The sequence below is a fragment of the Bombus affinis genome, unplaced genomic scaffold (assembly GCF_024516045.1).
Source record: "Bombus affinis isolate iyBomAffi1 unplaced genomic scaffold, iyBomAffi1.2 ctg00000357.1, whole genome shotgun sequence".
Classification (NCBI taxonomy): Eukaryota; Metazoa; Arthropoda; class Insecta; order Hymenoptera; family Apidae; genus Bombus; species Bombus affinis.
The window spans coordinates 77,106-94,433 of NW_026109033.1; the positions used below are offsets into that span (position 1 = coordinate 77,106).

Genomic DNA, 17,328 nt, shown 5'->3' on the forward strand with positions numbered 1-17,328 from the left:
ATAAATTGGAAGCGCAGAAGGATGCATTGTTTCAGGGAATATCGATTTTCAAGCATGGTTTTAAAGTACGTGTGCGCGTGACTAGGTTTGTTAATTAATGCCGCTCCCAGGTTTTCAATATATAAATGTGACACCTACATATCTTTAAGCTTAAAACAATTGGACTAAGAATTTCGTTAAATTTAAATCAATATTTATCTTTTTAAACGCAACAATATTTTTAATGACAACTTCACGTGTAAATCAAGTGCATACATATTCGATCGTTCTTGAAAACCTGATTCTCTGCGAAGAGAAAAAATCCTTGAATAAAGATTTGATCTACGTTTTATATGCTACGTTTTACATCCACCTCTTTTCAGATATACCTCTCTATTTAAAATCATAGATCGTCACACTCTATAGGTATTTCCTTGAAAAGGTTAAAGTCGTTCTGTATAAAACCCAATTCAAAGGGGAAGGAAATTCTGCGAAAAATTCTTTCAGATTTCCCTATGTTTGAGCTCGAATCAAAGCAATCCTGTATAATAGGATAGGATGATAGGATGATTCTGTATTATTCCTTGTGTACTTTCTGTTCCTGTTATTTACAATAGGATGATTATGCGTTTAACTTCTCATAGAATCTCTCTGATTCCGTATGATATCATCAGTGTTTTTGAAATATGTTATTAATGTCGTGACGTCAACCGTTTCCAGTGCAAATTCAATTTTGAATCGCAATTTCCACGTTTGCGTGGCAAAAGCGTAAAATCGATAACGCACGCAAACATGTCTTCTTTGCTAATGGCGTACTATAAATATAAATATTTGAATAAATATTGCGAATTTCATATTGCTAAAAGATTTATACTATTTGTTCGTAAATAATCGTCGGATCTATATTTAAGTTGAAACTGCTGCATTAGATCTCTTTTCTTACTTAAAATTATTTGGATTGGTAACTTGGATGCAACATGTAATTTATTCTTCTTTTATAAATAGTGTACAGAAGATATCAATTCAGAGAAATGGAAGGAAAGTCTAAAAGCAAAGAAAATCTACAGGAAGATAAAACGTTCGAGCCTTGACAGGCTATATAAGATGCTAAGTAATCTTCCTAGTCCTGCAGTTCTTTCTATTTTCATCAATAATTATTGGTATATGTTAGGAATGCAATTAGAATTTTTGTCCTCAAGCAAAGTATAATTTCAATTTTGTATGTAAACCAAAATATTAAATATCAAATAACCATCAAATAAAATTATATTGTATGGACTACTGTTTCTTTAAATATTTGAATATTTGGTAAATATTGTTTATTTAAATATTTTAAATTGCATGAAAAAAAAAATGATGCAAATAAATCATAGGGCATTTTAACCAAAGAGACCAATATCTATTTAACTGTGATTAAATCGTCACCGTTTAACGCTCTATCTCTTTTATTAACTGTGCCTTGTTAAACTACAGAGGATTACAGAGGATGCGTTTTTTTGATAAACAAACGTTCTGACAAATACGGCAGCAAAATCAGATATGTAGATTCTTACAACAGCAGTTATATTGTATGAATTCCGTTTTTCAGAAGCTTTATTTGTGAACGACAATTCGCCAGAGTACGGATTCACTGTAGTTATAGCTGTAGGATCTCTATCTAGTTGACAGATCTGCTTTACGTAAAGCATTCCTGTCTCTTGTTCTACCTTATCGCGATTCTCTCCTCACCTTATACGCTTTGTCGAGGAAAGTAATATCGCTACATATCTCGGCTCCGGTTACAATAATTAGTTTCCGCCTAAACTGTTAGAACCGCGTAGCACGCACCCTACTCTCGTTTATTAAACATTCAGGCCATCTGATCGCATGCGACGAGTTTTATGTTAATCCCGACCAATTACAATATCTTTCTCTCGTTTACAAGGGACGACGAGACTGGCAGTTGCGTGCTTTCCAAAGCAAAAGCCACGATATCTGCATGATAACCTAACCTCAACCGATTTTGTTGTACTATTCTTAAGTGGACTTCGTTTGTACCATTTTCGTAACAAAAATAGAATATCTGGAACACAGCATTCCGTTATGCGATATTGTCAATTTCTAACATCTGAAACATCAGAGATAATTTTTTCCCTACAGTTGTAAATTTGTGTGAAAAATTACGAACGTAAAGGTGTTTGGCGCATGTACAGTTCTCCCCACCCCCCTCCCCCCTCCAACCATCATTTGCGTAGACATGCTAGAAAGATCCACTTTTCCACGGTGAAACTGTGTGTATTGTAATTTCATTTTGACAATGGTCCAACATCCGACTATGCATAAATTTAATATTAATATAAGCAGGTTTCATGCCAAGTATTACATATCTAACGTATAAGCACAAGCCCTGGTTTTAAATGCCTTGTAGTAAGACCGAAAAGATTATTCAGTTGGATGTCTGACTCAACATCAATATTTTACTTAGATGATAATACGTCGAGAGCATGTTGGTGGATGGAATGGGAGATGAATGAAGGCTTACTTCTGTAAAATACATAAAATACAAGTCGGAATGAATTTTGCCGCTTGGGGACAGAAAAACAGCTGACTGATACTGTCATACACCTGAATTTATAAAATTTTGAAAATCGATGTAACCTTTGAACTTTATCGTATTCTGTTTCATAGCACAAATTATTCTTCCCGAAATGTACGTTTAGTGTTATAATATATTTGACCAATGGTTCTCAAATACTAGTTTTGCAAAAGCAATGGTGGAATTGCAGCAATTCTTTCTTCTTTCATTCTTTGAATGACCTGGATTTTCGAGTAGTCTAGTGACGATTGATCCGTACAATTAATCGATTTCTTTTTATTACAGAACTGCAAGAAATTCCGCGTTGAACGCCGATGTTGCGAGTTCCAATGCCTGGATGAGGTTGGCACTGAGTATTGGTCCGGATCTGATGTGGTTATCGTCAATGGTTCACCTAAACTTGAAAAACGTAGTGTATTGTGGACGCTGAGCTTAGTGATGGTAATTGTAATATTTTAATTTCTCAATAAAGATTCCGATGGCGCCGTTAACAAAATTCGTACCTTATAAACATCGACGATTAGCTTCAGCCATCGGGAAAAGAAGTAGTGTACAATTTAGTGTGTTAACGAAGAATCATTTGTAACTGAATAATTATACCTCGAGAAGATTATGCCTGAGTAATTATATTTATTCTTACTTTCTTCTCCTTTATTTCATTTGAATAGATTTTTGTATTCAAAGAGAGAGGTATGGTTATATCAGACGGGTTAATTTGTTTTTACATATGTCAAAAGAATGAAAGGAGATGACGATGAATCGGTGACAGGTAGAAAATTGTAATCTGTTGTATTTCCATGGTACTGTAGTTGATTATATTTTGTTCAATATTATTCATATTCTATCATGTAATTTGGGAATATACATACATATACATATATGAAAATATAGTGGTATACTTATCCCCTAATCTTTGTGATTTCTATGAAACTTTTATGATTCATTGTCACTTGTATGAAGGATGGAAATATAAAAAAATTGATAAAATTATTAATAATATTTACAAAGAAAAAGTGAGCTGTTGGATATACAGGGTGGTTGGTAACTGGTAAAAAAAAGAAGTCGAAAATATACAAATTTTTCATTTGAGGCTTTGTTTTCGAGAAAATCGACTTTGAATTTTCGCTCGGTACGCGTGCACTTTATCACGTTTCGTTATAACGGATTTTATTGTAGATTGTGTTTCGATTGACGTTATGTTGATAAACCCTTCCAATATGTTGCACGCGTTGCACGCATACCGATCAAAAATTCAAAGTCGATTTTCTCGAGAATAAAGTCTGGAACGAAAAATTTTTATTCTATATTTTCGACTTCTTTTTTCGAGTAGAATCACCAATTTTCCGCTTGTACTATCAATTACCAACCAGCCTGTATGACAAAATTCTATTTTAGACACGAAACTCGCCACGAGTGGCTATTTTGTTTACGAAATTAAACGAATTTAATAAATGAAATGGCAAGGAAGGAACTACAAGTGACCGTCAAACTATTTTTATGCTTGAAAAGTAATTCGCAAAGTAATATAAAATAATACTACTGATTTGTGTCTCTTTCAGAATTTTTTCTTAATCTCTTGTTTTTTCCCTTCAAATTTATTATTTATTATTTATTCGGTGTCACGAAAACCGATTAAATATTAAATATCTTAAATATAGATTGAAATGAAAGCTTGTCAGTTCTCGTTCAGTTGTCACTTCAAAGTCGTTAGTTCAAAGGTTCTCGTACATCATAAAGCAAGGGATCAAATCTTTAACTTATTACAAATTAAATCTTTTATTGTAATTGCGAAAATTATGAAAGTACCAAGCAAAACAAGTAGGGAACATGAACTGCTCAACGAACCAAAGAACGGCTCAGTGACAAAATTAATAAAGTAAGCATCACAAATATTACAACATTACACTCTTACATCACATAATAGTTCTCTATACAAAAGATATATAGCGAATCGACTTTTCACAACGATAAGAATCAACAGAACCAATTAAGACCAGGCGAAACTCTCGTAAGACAACAATATCAGAGGGATCAAATCAGCGATTTTAATCTATGTTACAAATTATAGTTATCAAGAAAAATTGCTCTTTTCGCGAAAATTATGCTGATGACACAATCACAATGCATTTTATATGTGGTAGTCGGATGTGCTCGTGGCCATCAGGAGTATAAAGACGACGTTTTTAGAAAATGACGGCGCTGTCGGGTTTTAAAAGCTTTTATTTTTTTCTTCATCATTACAAAGATTGTGATGGAAGAACGTAATGGGGTAAAATCTGACGATTCCTTAATGAAGAATGCTTAAAGAGATTCTATAGAAAACAGTGATCGTTTCGTTGGGTAGTTCATTCGAATTTTGATCAGGATTATTGAGATAGAAGGGTCGAGAGCTTGGTGGAATATCAACTTTGACGCTTCAACGCTTCATCTCTTTTCAAGCTCACCAGTCACGAACCATGGTTCACTGAATATATCTTTTTGGAAAATCCTTTTTGGATTTTCGTACGAAAAACATGGTATGTTTGACAAGGGATTTTCTTTTGAGGCAATTTAGAGTGACAAAAAGGTCTTTCTGTTAGGTAGCTTGTCGATAAAAATGTTTTATTAATAACGTAAATGGAACGAGTAGTTACGAATTTAAATAGAATATGACCAAATGGAATATATATCTTCTCTTCGACTTTCATAAGCTGAAAGCCCCGTATCTAAATTTTATCTTAATTATTTGAAGCAAAACGTATGTTCTTTTATCTTCTTTTAGTTGTAACATTCACTATACTATGCTTTGTTTATATGCTAAAGCACATATTTTATGATTTAAGGAATAAATTAGATATGGGGGGACTATATTGTTAGATTGTTAAATGTGACTAAATGGAACTCATAGTTTATTAAAAACTACGGGATAAATACGTATAAATGTTGTAGTCGTTGTAATCTATTATTGTGCTATTATAGGTATACGTGTGTACTATAGAGGGACCACCCTATTAGATACTGACAGCTTTCTTCTAACATAATCTTTCCATAGAATCTTATAATCTTTTTCCTCTCATTGTCTCCGAATAAGAAGTGTGTAATAAATGTTCGAATTTCGGTGTGTTGAGAAAGCTGCTCGGTTAAGTTTCTGACTACAAAAATGGTCTTTTTCTATCAGAAAGAACGAAAATAAATGTTCGGCAACGAGTTTTTTTTTTTTTTTTTTTTTTTTTTAAGATTTTTATTTTTACGTATCAAGTATAGGGAAGAAGTAGTGATCTCTCTTTTATGGATGAAATCATGTTAGGCGAACGTAGTAAATGGCTTCTGCAGTATCACGGAACTATTCGTATTACTCGATTAACTGAGTTCCCCTGAGTCAGTGGTTCTCAATTCTTGAAGCGTTTATTTATCGATTAGGGAATAGTTCTAAATCTTTTTCGACTTTCTCCAAAGCAATCTCAAATTGAATATTTAAGACAGCATTTAATGAATTCAAATTGAAACACCTTATTTTATTACGTAAAATTAAAATAACATACTACAAGGAATGTCAGTAATTTGGTATTTCTCTATGCCAATTTCCTTAAAATTTGTATCAAATTTAAATGTACCTTTTGTTACTAATCTAAAAATGATTACTGTTTCCAATAATAAAAGAAATAATACCTTAAAAATCGCTTAAGAAGTACGCAAAATACTTTGAAGGTAACCGAGCCAAAAAAAAAAAAAAATAAAAATAAAAATAAAAAATAAATAAAAATAAAAAAGAAATAAATAAATTTAATAGTAAACACGTAGGTGAAACACTTGCTGAAATTTGCATCACTCGACACGAGCGAACCGTTCGGAAGGAAAACGCGTTCAGCCCCCAAGGCTGTGGAATTGGCATCACTTAATTAACTCCGTTTGAATCTATCTTGAATTAATTCTCGTTTAACGACCTGTGCGTATTCAACATCATATCATTTCCGACCATATCGTTCCCAGAAGATGAAACAGCACGGTAAAACAGATGTGAATACCTATCACGAGCGAAACAGAAATGCGAAGATCCTTTGGAACGATAATAATAAAATTGCATGCATAGGAACCATGGATGGAACGCAAGGCAAAGGTGTAGATGGTATTATAAGCTTTGAAACGAGCGTATAGGACGAGAGAAATTGATCAAAAAATTGAGTTGAGCCCTTTGAAGTTAGGAACAACATACTTTGATGTTTTGTTTAAAGGAGAGATATTGAGCTGTGCAAAAATTGTATAGGTTCTCTGAAGGTAAATAAGATTTTGTTGCTGAGTAAATAAACGAGATTTCAAGTTTCTCTTGAATATTGGAAATTTAAAGGTTTTGATGGTATTTTATCGTTATATTACTTCTAAATTTTAAAGGACCAAATCACATTGCTGAAATTTTTAAAGTCTTTCTATATCTTTGAGGAAGTAAGATAAGGTTGATAGATGGTCGTTGTTGGTACTTAACCGAGTATGATCATATAGTCGATTAAATGAAATTTCTATTCTTTCAGATATATATCATCAAATATATATTATATATCAATGTTAATTGTTATCTGTGTTGGCGTAGTGAATAAACACATTGATGTTCGGTGTTTCGATTATCAGAATTATAATCGATGTTAAATGTATAGAGTGTCAAAAAATTATTTGTTATAGCTGTGGAAGATGGAGATCTGTTAGAGAAAATGGATCATGAAATTGATCTTGAGTATAATTTTCGGACAAAATTTTTTATTGCATCGTAAAGTACTCATCACGAGAAACGAAAGTTTCAGAAAACCCCTGGATCGTAAATGATTCGTTCTTTTGAAAAAAGCTGTTTAAAATTTCTTATATTAATCCTTATACTAATTGTGTATAGTAATTATATTTAGTATATTATGTTATAAATAATGGTTAATATAAGTATCAAAACAAATAGACAACAATTAATTAGATAACATCGTAATAACATAATATAATATAATGGGTGTAATCATATACAGTAAAACTTAGAAAATGTGCTCTGCATGAATTCGGTGAAAATTATCCTTTGTTCCGTGGTATATATAGGCAAAAACGAATGGTAGACCGCAGCATAATAGTTTCCAACCATCCACAATTGTTCTAATTCCTCACTCGACGTCTTTCATGTTCATTCATGTAGGAAAAAGTATGTTATCGTTTAATAATAAGCTTTTAAGCGTTTAATAACATCTCGTCGAGTAGAAATTCCACACGAAGCAGTGAGAAAAATAATATTTGAAGAAGATCTATGTTCTCAGGTTCGTCGTGTGCCAGAACTTTGTAGGATAGATTGTATCATGCGATGAAAATTTTATACTTATAAGTTGAGAAAATTGGAACGAAAATTCACGTTGTCTCAAAGATATCTTGTTTTTGGATAGAAATAGTTACTTTACTAACAACATTCTCAATATTAAGGATATCGCCATCTTAGATTTAATCAAAGCCGCTGGAATACGCCAGATATTTCATATCTGACTTAACATGTACAGTGACGAGCGAAAAAAGTAAGCACATAAATGTAAAAGACTAATTTTTCAAGTGATCGGTAAAGATTAGGTAACAGTAACTACAAGTTATTATTAACGAAATGTAATAGTTAATTTTCATTAACATTAATAATGTACAAAACATTTTACAAAAATGGATATCTCAAACCATGTTTACAGTTTTGCACATTAATTATACTCGTCGAATCAAGGTTTCAACATAGTATTTCGTTCACTAGTACTACTTCACGTTTATTATATCCAATAGAATTAACTACTATTTAGGTAAATTATTTTTTGGGATGGTCAAATAATGCTCTTTTCTCATTATACCTTCGACATTCGCTTTTTACATAAAATCAACGGGCTGTGTTTACACTTTTGTCAACTTTTGCTTGTCACTGCATATCAAGGAAGATTGAAATATAAAGTAATTCGCACAAAATAGTAGATATTAGTATTGATGTTATTGTATTCCATATTTGACCTTAAAACATGAATCAAATATGAAAAATCAGTCTAAGTATTAATGAAATTTCAAACATTTTTTCTAAAAGAACGGAACTTTCCTTTCTCATGAGCACTATATGATGCAATAGAAAAACAATTTGACACTGAAAATTGTGGTCAAGATCAATTTTGCGCTACACTTATTTAACCAATTTTCATCAAATCGAAGGTGTAGAATGGCTTGAAAAAGAAACCGCGATAAATACTTTTTTGACACTTTGTACAAAGGTGTATATCAATGTGTATATCGATACACATACTCTGTATGTGTATATCCGTGGAATATATATCCGTTTTTCGAAGCAAAATGTTATCTACCTGTTCAAAAGAGCAAAGCAAAAACACTACATAGAGGGTTTGTTACTGTTGACACTCTGTATTTCCGTGCGCAAAGTATCCAACCAGATATCCAGGAACAGCTTTCAGGGAACGAGATTGAATGTTGATTGAACATACCTATTTGATCGAATATATTTAATATGGCAATGTTACGTATAACAATATACGTATGGAATTTTAAATGTCATGAGGGTTGCAGCGGACTCGATTTTAATTACATTAAACATTTTGCTCATTGATGACCTTACCTTAATTTTTTTCTCCTTCCTCACTTTCTTCTCCTATGCGAGTGACACAGCAAGATTGATAGTAACAAGCGATTTCATTAAAACACAATCTTCTTTTCCATTTGATGAACACGATACGAGACGAGGGAATGATTTAGGAACACGACTTTCGAGCGGTTTCAACAACTATTAAGTTTCATTTATAGCAACGAACACTGCCAAAGACGCAATCAAGAAGCTTCGCGTAGGTGCCGTAGATGACGTAGATGAAAAAAGGTAGATCAAACGTAGTTGTAGTAGACTTTCATGGTTAATTTTATCGAATGCTTTCTCTATGTCTATAAAGAGGGCTGTGCAGTATTCCTTGTTTTCTAGTGCTACTATTATTTCGTTTATAAGCCTGTGCATTTGCTCTATCGTGGAGTGCTTGTTTCTGAAACCAAATTGGTGATCCGGTATTAGTTTTTTTGTCTCTATTATTGTTTTTATCCGGCAATATATTATTTTTTCCAGTATTTTGGAAAATACTGGAAGCAGAGATATTGGTCTGTAAGATGCAGTTTGGTGCGGGTCTTTGCCTGGTTTATGTAACATTTTGATCTGTGCTAATTTCCATGGTTTGGGGAAGTATTGAATTCTTAGAATTGCATTGAATATTATTGTCATTAGTCTTATTGCTTTTGGCGGAAGGTTTTTCAAGATTTTACCATTGATTAGGTCGATACCTGGCGCTTTGTTGTTTTTTGTTTTATCAATTATGTTTCTAATTTCTTGTGCTGATGTTTTAGGTATGGTGTATTCCTTGTCGGTTGTGGTAATAGTGGATTGTGGATCCTCCTCCGTATGACTTTTGAGGTTGCTGTTGTTGATAATGTGTGGTGCGAATGTGTTGCAGAGGTGGTTGGAGAATTCTTCGGCTTGTTCTTCGTTGCTTCTTGCCCATGTGTTATCTGCTTTTCTGATTGCCGGGACGGGTATTATTGGCTTCCTTATTTTTTTCGTGGCTTTTCATAGTGAATAGTTGGTGTTCTCGTGTGTGGAGAGTGTCCCTATGAACTTTGCGAATTCGTTATCGTTGTGCTTCTTTATTTTGTTTTTTATTTCCTTTGCAAGTTTGTTTAAGTGTTTTTTGTTTTCTCGGGTTCTGTATTTTTGCCATTTTGCTTTTGCTATTCTTTTTTCTCTGATTTTGTCGAGTATTTCTTGCGGGATTGTTATTGTTTGTCTGCTGGTTGTTTCGGGTGTAGTTGTTGTCCTTGCTGCTTCTTGAATAGTTGCTGTCAGTGTTGCTACTGCCTGTTCTATGTGTTCAGGCGTTTTCAACGGGATATTGCAGTTTATTTTGCTTTCTATTATTTCTTTGAAAGTTTGCCATTTGGTGGTTTTATTGCATAGTGTTTCTGGTTTGCTATAGTGTATTGGTTTGTTTCTGTATTCAATTATTATGGGTGTATGATCGGAGCTGAGCTCGAGGTTGGGTGTTATTTTTAGTTTATTTGTGTTTAGTCCCCTTGTAACTGCAAAGTCCAGAAGATCTGGTTTTTTGTTCAGGTCAGTCGGCCAATGTGTCGGTGTCCCTGTGGATAATATATTGAGGTTATTATTTCTAATGTATTTTTCCAGTGTTCTGCCTCGAGGTGTAATGTTTCTTGACCCCCATAGCGTGTGCTTGGAGTTGTAGTCTCCCGCTGCGATGTACTTGTCCCCTAGGTCCTGCAAGTATTCTTCCCACATTTGTGTTGTTATTTTGTGTCGCGGAGGCACATATACTGCTGACAACTGGAAGTAGTTGCTGCTAGTTTGAACTGTAACAGTGGTTGCTTGTAAATATTCTTTGTTAACTTGGCTGTGTAGATAATGTTTGATATCGTTTCTGATTATCACTGCTATCCCTCCGTGAGCTTTTCCTGAGGGGTGTTTGGTATCATATATGGTGTAGTATGGTATTTTCAAGTAGCTTTTTGTAGTGAAGTGTGTTTCTGAGACAAGTAGTATGTCTATATTGTTACTGTATATGAATGTTTTAATTTCAAGGGCCCGTTGTTGTAGGCCGTTTGAGTTCCAGGCTGCTATTTTTAGAGTGTCCGTTTTTATTTTTTGCTTAGCACGTTTGTAATTAGTTGTAGCATGACTGTGATTTGTTGGGTTTGCTGTCTGAGTACTGCGTTTTGTTCGCTTATCATTCTGGTTAGCATTTCGGTGTTCTTTATGGATTGTTTGAGCAGTTCTTTGATTTCTGCAGTGTCATTGTTACTATTGCTGTGGTATTGGTTGTGTGTATGTGTTGATTGGCTGGTTACTTGAGCGTAGCTTAGACCACTAATGGTGTTGGTGCTGTTAGGTTTGGTGTTTGTTGCTTGCTTTGTATTTGGTATTATTTCAGGTTTTATGCTGTCCTGTTGGGCTTGTGTGTTAGTGATTGTCCTGCTTCGTAGGGGCGGGAACAGTTTGCGTTGTAGTTGTTTCCTAGCTTCGCAACCTTTGTAACTGGCTGGGTGTTTTCCGTTGCAGTTGTAGCATTTCACCTCCTCTATATTTCCCGTGGATGGACAGTGTATCGTAAGATGATTTTTTGCGCATTTAACGCATGCCGGGGTTCTATTGCAATAGTTTTTAGTGTGTCCATATTGTTGGCACCTTATGCATTGTGGGATTTCTTTTTTATGTCTAGGTGGCTCCACTTTTACTATTGTGTTTAGTAATTTTTCTATATCGTATATTTCTTTGTTGTTGTTTTTAGGTTCTAGTTCAACTAGGAATAGCGGTAACGGTTGTTTGGTATCGTATTTGTTGATGTTATTAATTGACCTTACCTGGTGTCCGATTTTTGCCAGTTCTTCACTTATTTTTCCGGTATTTGTTTTTGGGTGTAGTCCCCTGATTACTGCTTTGTAGCTATTGTCGGTTTTGAGTTGAAAAGTGTGATATGCTGCGTTTTTTTCCTTTAGTGATCTTGTAATTTTTCTGAATATTTCTGGGGTGTTGGTTTGCACTTTCACCTGGTCTATTTTTATCTGTTTGATGATATAGTTGTCTTTCCCTGCGGTGTTGTTTAGTAGTTCGATGAGGGGGTCAATTATTTTCGCGTCTATGTATATCGGTGGTGGTTTGGGAATACGGTTTGTCGGACTTTCCGTTGGGTCCGTTGCTGCCTCTTCTGGCAGTGCGCTGAATGGATTGTGTAACTTGATGTCTTGTAGCCATTGTTTTTTTTCATATGTATCAATTTTCCTCGCGCTTGCGAGCGGGGTTACCTTCCGTTTTTTGCTGGAGGTTGCCACCGTCCAGCTTTCTTCCTGGTGTATTGGTATGTTTTGCTCCCCGTCGGATTATGTTGTTTCCATAATATCATCATTTTTCTCTACATATGTAGAGTCTGTAGCTTTATTTATGAAAAATGTTTCACCGGAGTTAATTATTTTTATTGGTGGAATCTGCATGATTCCACGTTTTGTCTATTTTTGGCGTTAACTTTGTCCCTTTCTCTTCCCTCTTGCCGCACTTTCACTGGAGCACTGTTTCGCACGTCCGTTTAGGTCGCCTGCCCAGGCGGAACTGTGCACGTTTCTTGTATTCGTTTCTTGTATTTTTATGAGGAATTCAGTCTTTTTACGCCACAAGAGTCTCAACGTTTTCGTTTTCACGCCTACGTTACGCTCGTTAAACACGTTGCAACAAGACCATGAATAAGGATAACAGCTTTAATGTTTTCACATGTGTTAATTTATTATTTTAGACCTTAAATATTTTATTTATAAAATCTTTATTCAAACAAGTTACCATTGTCGCTACAATAAATCAATGAACGAAATCAGTTTAAATTTAAAATATCATTTCATAATTTCTCGTCACTTGTATCTAAACACAGTTCGCTGTTGAGTGCCGAAGCGTACAGACGTGTCTCTAGTGCCCAGTGAAGTTCGAAAGCAACACGTGTCACCCAACCGTCGAACGTGAACACAACGTGCTCCTATCCTTCCAAGTGTTTCCTATCCGCCAGAGAGAAGAAAAGCCTACGCAGCTAACCCCTACCCGAACCTTGACTCATAGCCTCACGACTAGTTATTTATATTGAAATAGCTAGCTCGATGATGGCCCAGCTTTCACCACCAGGCTCGCCCACGCAAACTTACAACTACCCCGCACTACTCCCCCCGTGGCAGAAGTGCAGCAGATCTCCACGCGCCAACGATGCCAATAAAGCGAAAAAACGTAAAATTGAACCACCAAATACAAACTCAAACCAACAGCAAACAACACACTTCAACACCCACAATAGGTTCACAATACTTGAATCCACAAACGACGCCATGGAAATCGCAGGCCCGCCACCAAACCAACAAGCACAGAGAAGCCCTCCTCCCCCACCAATATTTGTTAATGATGTCATCGACATCCAGACAATGACCAAGTCCTTAGAGAGAGATATCTCCAAGGAGGACTATAACCTGAAGATAGCCAACAATCAAGTAAAAATCCTGCCGACAAATCCAGAAGCTTACAGGAAGCTCACCAAAACACTCAGGGCCCTGAACGCCAACTTCCACACCTACCAACTCAAAGAAGAAAGACCTTTTCGGGTGGTGCTACGAAACATCCACCACTCCGCAGACATCGACGAACTAAAAATAGAACTATCGAAACTCGGCCACGAAGTCACCAATGTCAGCAATATAAGGCACAGAGTTACAAAAGACCCGCTATCCCTATTTTTCATTGATTTAAAACAGAAACCAAACAACAAGGAAATCTACAGTATCAGTCGCCTAATGAACGCCATCGTTAAATTCGAACCACCGCAAACCAAAAAGGAGATAGTCCAATGCAAAAGGTGCCAAAGATATGGGCACACACAGAAATACTGCAACCACACCTTCCGCTGCGTCAAATGTGCAGGTACTCACCCCACCGACCAATGCAGGAAATCACCGGAAACCCCAGCGAAGTGCATCCACTGTCAAGGTGATCATCCTGCCAACTACAAAGGCTGCTCAGCCTACAAAACCCTGTACTCAAGCAAATACCCCAAACTCAGAACAAAAGAGGAAAATTACCAAACACCCAGCACGCCGAAATCCACCGTAATCCCAATCCCCCCAACCAATCAAACACCCAGCCCTATCAAACTCACCACTCCCTCAAACTCCTATGCCCAAGCGGTACAAGGCACTCAAAATACACCAAATAGCCACAGGGATCCTCCCCAAAATAGTGCCCCCACCTCACCTAACACAGACAACGTCTCTAGACTGGAAAAGCTAATAGAGAAACAATCAGAACAAATAAACAATTTGCTATCGCTATTAACACACATAATGGAAAAATTAATACGCCCAGACACAAAATAAAGCCAAGACGCATAGCTCTGTGGAACGCCAATGGTCTAGCGCAACGCAAACTTGAGCTAGAACTCTTCCTAAAACACCAGCTAATCGACATAATGCTCATATCTGAAACCCACTTCACCGACAAAAACTACCTGAACATAAACGGATACAAGTTCTACCATACCCAACACCCCAGCGGAAAGGCCCACGGCGGCACCGGAATCATAATCAAAGCAAACATCAAGCACTACGAACTTCCACCATTCCAGAAAGACTACCTCCAAGCAACAAACGTAGCAATAGAAGACTATCATGGTACAATCACCACCTCAGCTGTATACTGCCCTCCCAGACACTCCATCGCCAAAGAAGACTTCGACCACTTCCTGGACACCCTGGGCAACAGATACATAGCCGGAGGAGACTATAACGCTAAACACACCCAATGGGGTAGCAGACTGGTTACAGTAAGAGGCAAAAACCTCCTCAACAGCATAATAACCAACAACCTCAACTACCTTACCACATACGAACCCACACACTGGCCCACCGACACAAACAAAATACCCGATCTCCTTGATTTCTTCATAACCAAAAATATCTCGCCAAGACACGTCCAAATCAATTCCTCGGCCGATCTCTCCTCTGATCATTCCCCCGTGATAGTAACAGTCAGTTCAACTATTATCGAGAATACACCTAATGGCTCCATTCATAACCAACACACCAACTGGCAGCTCTTTAGAGAAGTCTTTACCCGCACAACTTCAGCCTCAACCTCACTAAAAACCAAGGACGAAATCGAAGCAGCCACGGAATACCTAAATGCGAGCATAATAAACGCTATCCGCGTCTCCACACCGGCAAAAACGTCCATCAGCAATCACGAATACCCCCAGTACTTATTAAAAAAAATAGCAGAAAAACGTAGACTAAGAAGGATATGGCAGACCCACAGAACACCGGAGGACAAACGCAAACTAAACAACGCAACTAGAAAACTATCCAAAACCATAAAGAACTACAATAACGACCGTTTTCACAAATATCTCGCCAGCCTGTCCCCCACAGCCGACTCAAACTACTCACTATGGAAAGCCTCCAGGAAACTCACGCGCCCCCCACAAATAATACCTCCAATCCGCCGCCCGCAGGGTGGATGGGCGCGTAGCCCTATAGAAAAAGCCAACCTATTTGCTAAACACTTGACTGAAGTATTCCAACCCCATTCCTCCATAGCTGCAGCAGACGTCACCGAATACCTGCACACTCCCTTCCAAATGTCCCCTCCTATCCAACCCTTCACTTCTGCAGAGATCATAGAAGCAATCAGTCGCCTAAACCCCAAGAAAGCAGCAGGTCACGACCTAATAGGAAATAAAGCAATCAAGGAACTCCCCATAAAAGGGATCGCACTCATCGCATCAATCTTTAACGCCATCCTCCGCCTTGAACACTTTCCTAAGGCGTGGAAAATCTCACTAATCACTCTCATCCCCAAACCAGGTAAACCAATATATGAAGCCAGCTCCTATCGCCCAATCAGTCTCTTACCTACCCTTTCTAAACTATTCGAGAGGATGCTCACGAATCGTCTCCTTCCACTCCTAGAAGAATTGAAAACTCTCCCAGATCACCAATTCGGCTTCCGAAAACAACACTCAACAGTAGAGCAAATCCACCGCATAACCCACATGATCAGCCAGACCCTTGAAAAGAAAAAATACTGCTCAGCCGTATTCCTAGACATCCAACAAGCATTCGATAAAGTATGGCATGAAGGGCTACTCTACAAGCTTAAAAAAATCCTACCCCACCCGTACTACTCCATCTTAAAATCCTACCTTACCAACAGACAATTCATAGTTAAATGTCTAGGCGCCACTTCCGCAACATTCCAAATAGAATCCGGCATACCGCAAGGTAGTGTCCTCGGACCCCTACTATTCTCCATCTACACTGCCGACTTACCCATATCAAACGAGGTAACAATAGCAACATTTGCCGACGACACAGCACTATTAGCTACCCACGCAGACCCGGCAATTGCCTCATCCACTCTCCAGCGAAGTCTCGACTCCATGGAAAAGTGGTTCCAAAAATGGGGTTTTAAAATAAACGAAAAAAAATCCTCCCATGTAACCTTCACGCTCCGAAAACAAACCTGCCCCCAGGTCACCATTAACAACACAATAATCCCAAGCAAGGACTCCGTAAGATACCTGGGCATGACCCTGGACAGGAGGCTAACTTGGAAAAAACATATCTCGGAAAAAACAAAGCAACTAAAGGAAAAACTAAGAAAATTCTATTGGCTCACGGGCCGACGCTCCAAACTAAACATACAGAACAAAATAACCCTCTACAAGGCCGTAATAAAACCTGTCTGGACCTACGGAATCCAACTATGGGGAACAGCAAGTAACTCCAACATTGAAATACTCCAACGCTTCCAATCGAAAACGCTAAGATCCCTACTAAATGCACCCTGGTATGTTACCAACGAAACAATCCACCGAGACCTCAAGATACCTACAGTCAAAGATGAAATACACAAGTCCAGAAGCAGATATAGCACAAGAGTCAACAACCACCACAACCCACTAGTCACCCAGCTACTGGACACGACGGACCAGATCCGCAGACTAAAAAGAAAATACCCACTAGATTAAACCCCTAGTCCTACTAGAATCAACAATATAAAGCAATTATAATCCATGTCATTGTATCACGCCAAATTAAGTTACTGAAAATTCTCAACGAGAATTGATTGTAAATATTCTAATAAATAAAAAAAAAAAAAAAAAAAAAAACTTGTATCTAAAAACAACAAGAAAACGGTGTATCCACATCGTGCGTAGACGGGAAATTAAAACAGT

At 37.0% G+C, this 17,328-nt stretch overlaps 1 protein-coding gene across 6 annotated transcripts in view; it reads left to right on the forward strand.

The window, feature by feature from the left end:
- Positions 1-3,099, forward strand: part of LOC126927944 (uncharacterized) — a 79,907-nt gene extending 76,808 nt beyond the window's left edge. For all 6 annotated transcript variants that reach the window (XM_050743922.1, XM_050743924.1, XM_050743919.1 and 3 more), the window contains one exon: positions 2,840-3,099. In XM_050743922.1, the coding sequence (XP_050599879.1) occupies positions 2,840-3,013 (174 nt within the window). In that variant the 3' untranslated portion in view covers positions 3,014-3,099. The remainder of the gene's footprint in view (positions 1-2,839) is intronic.
- Positions 3,100-17,328: the final 14,229 nt, after the last annotated feature.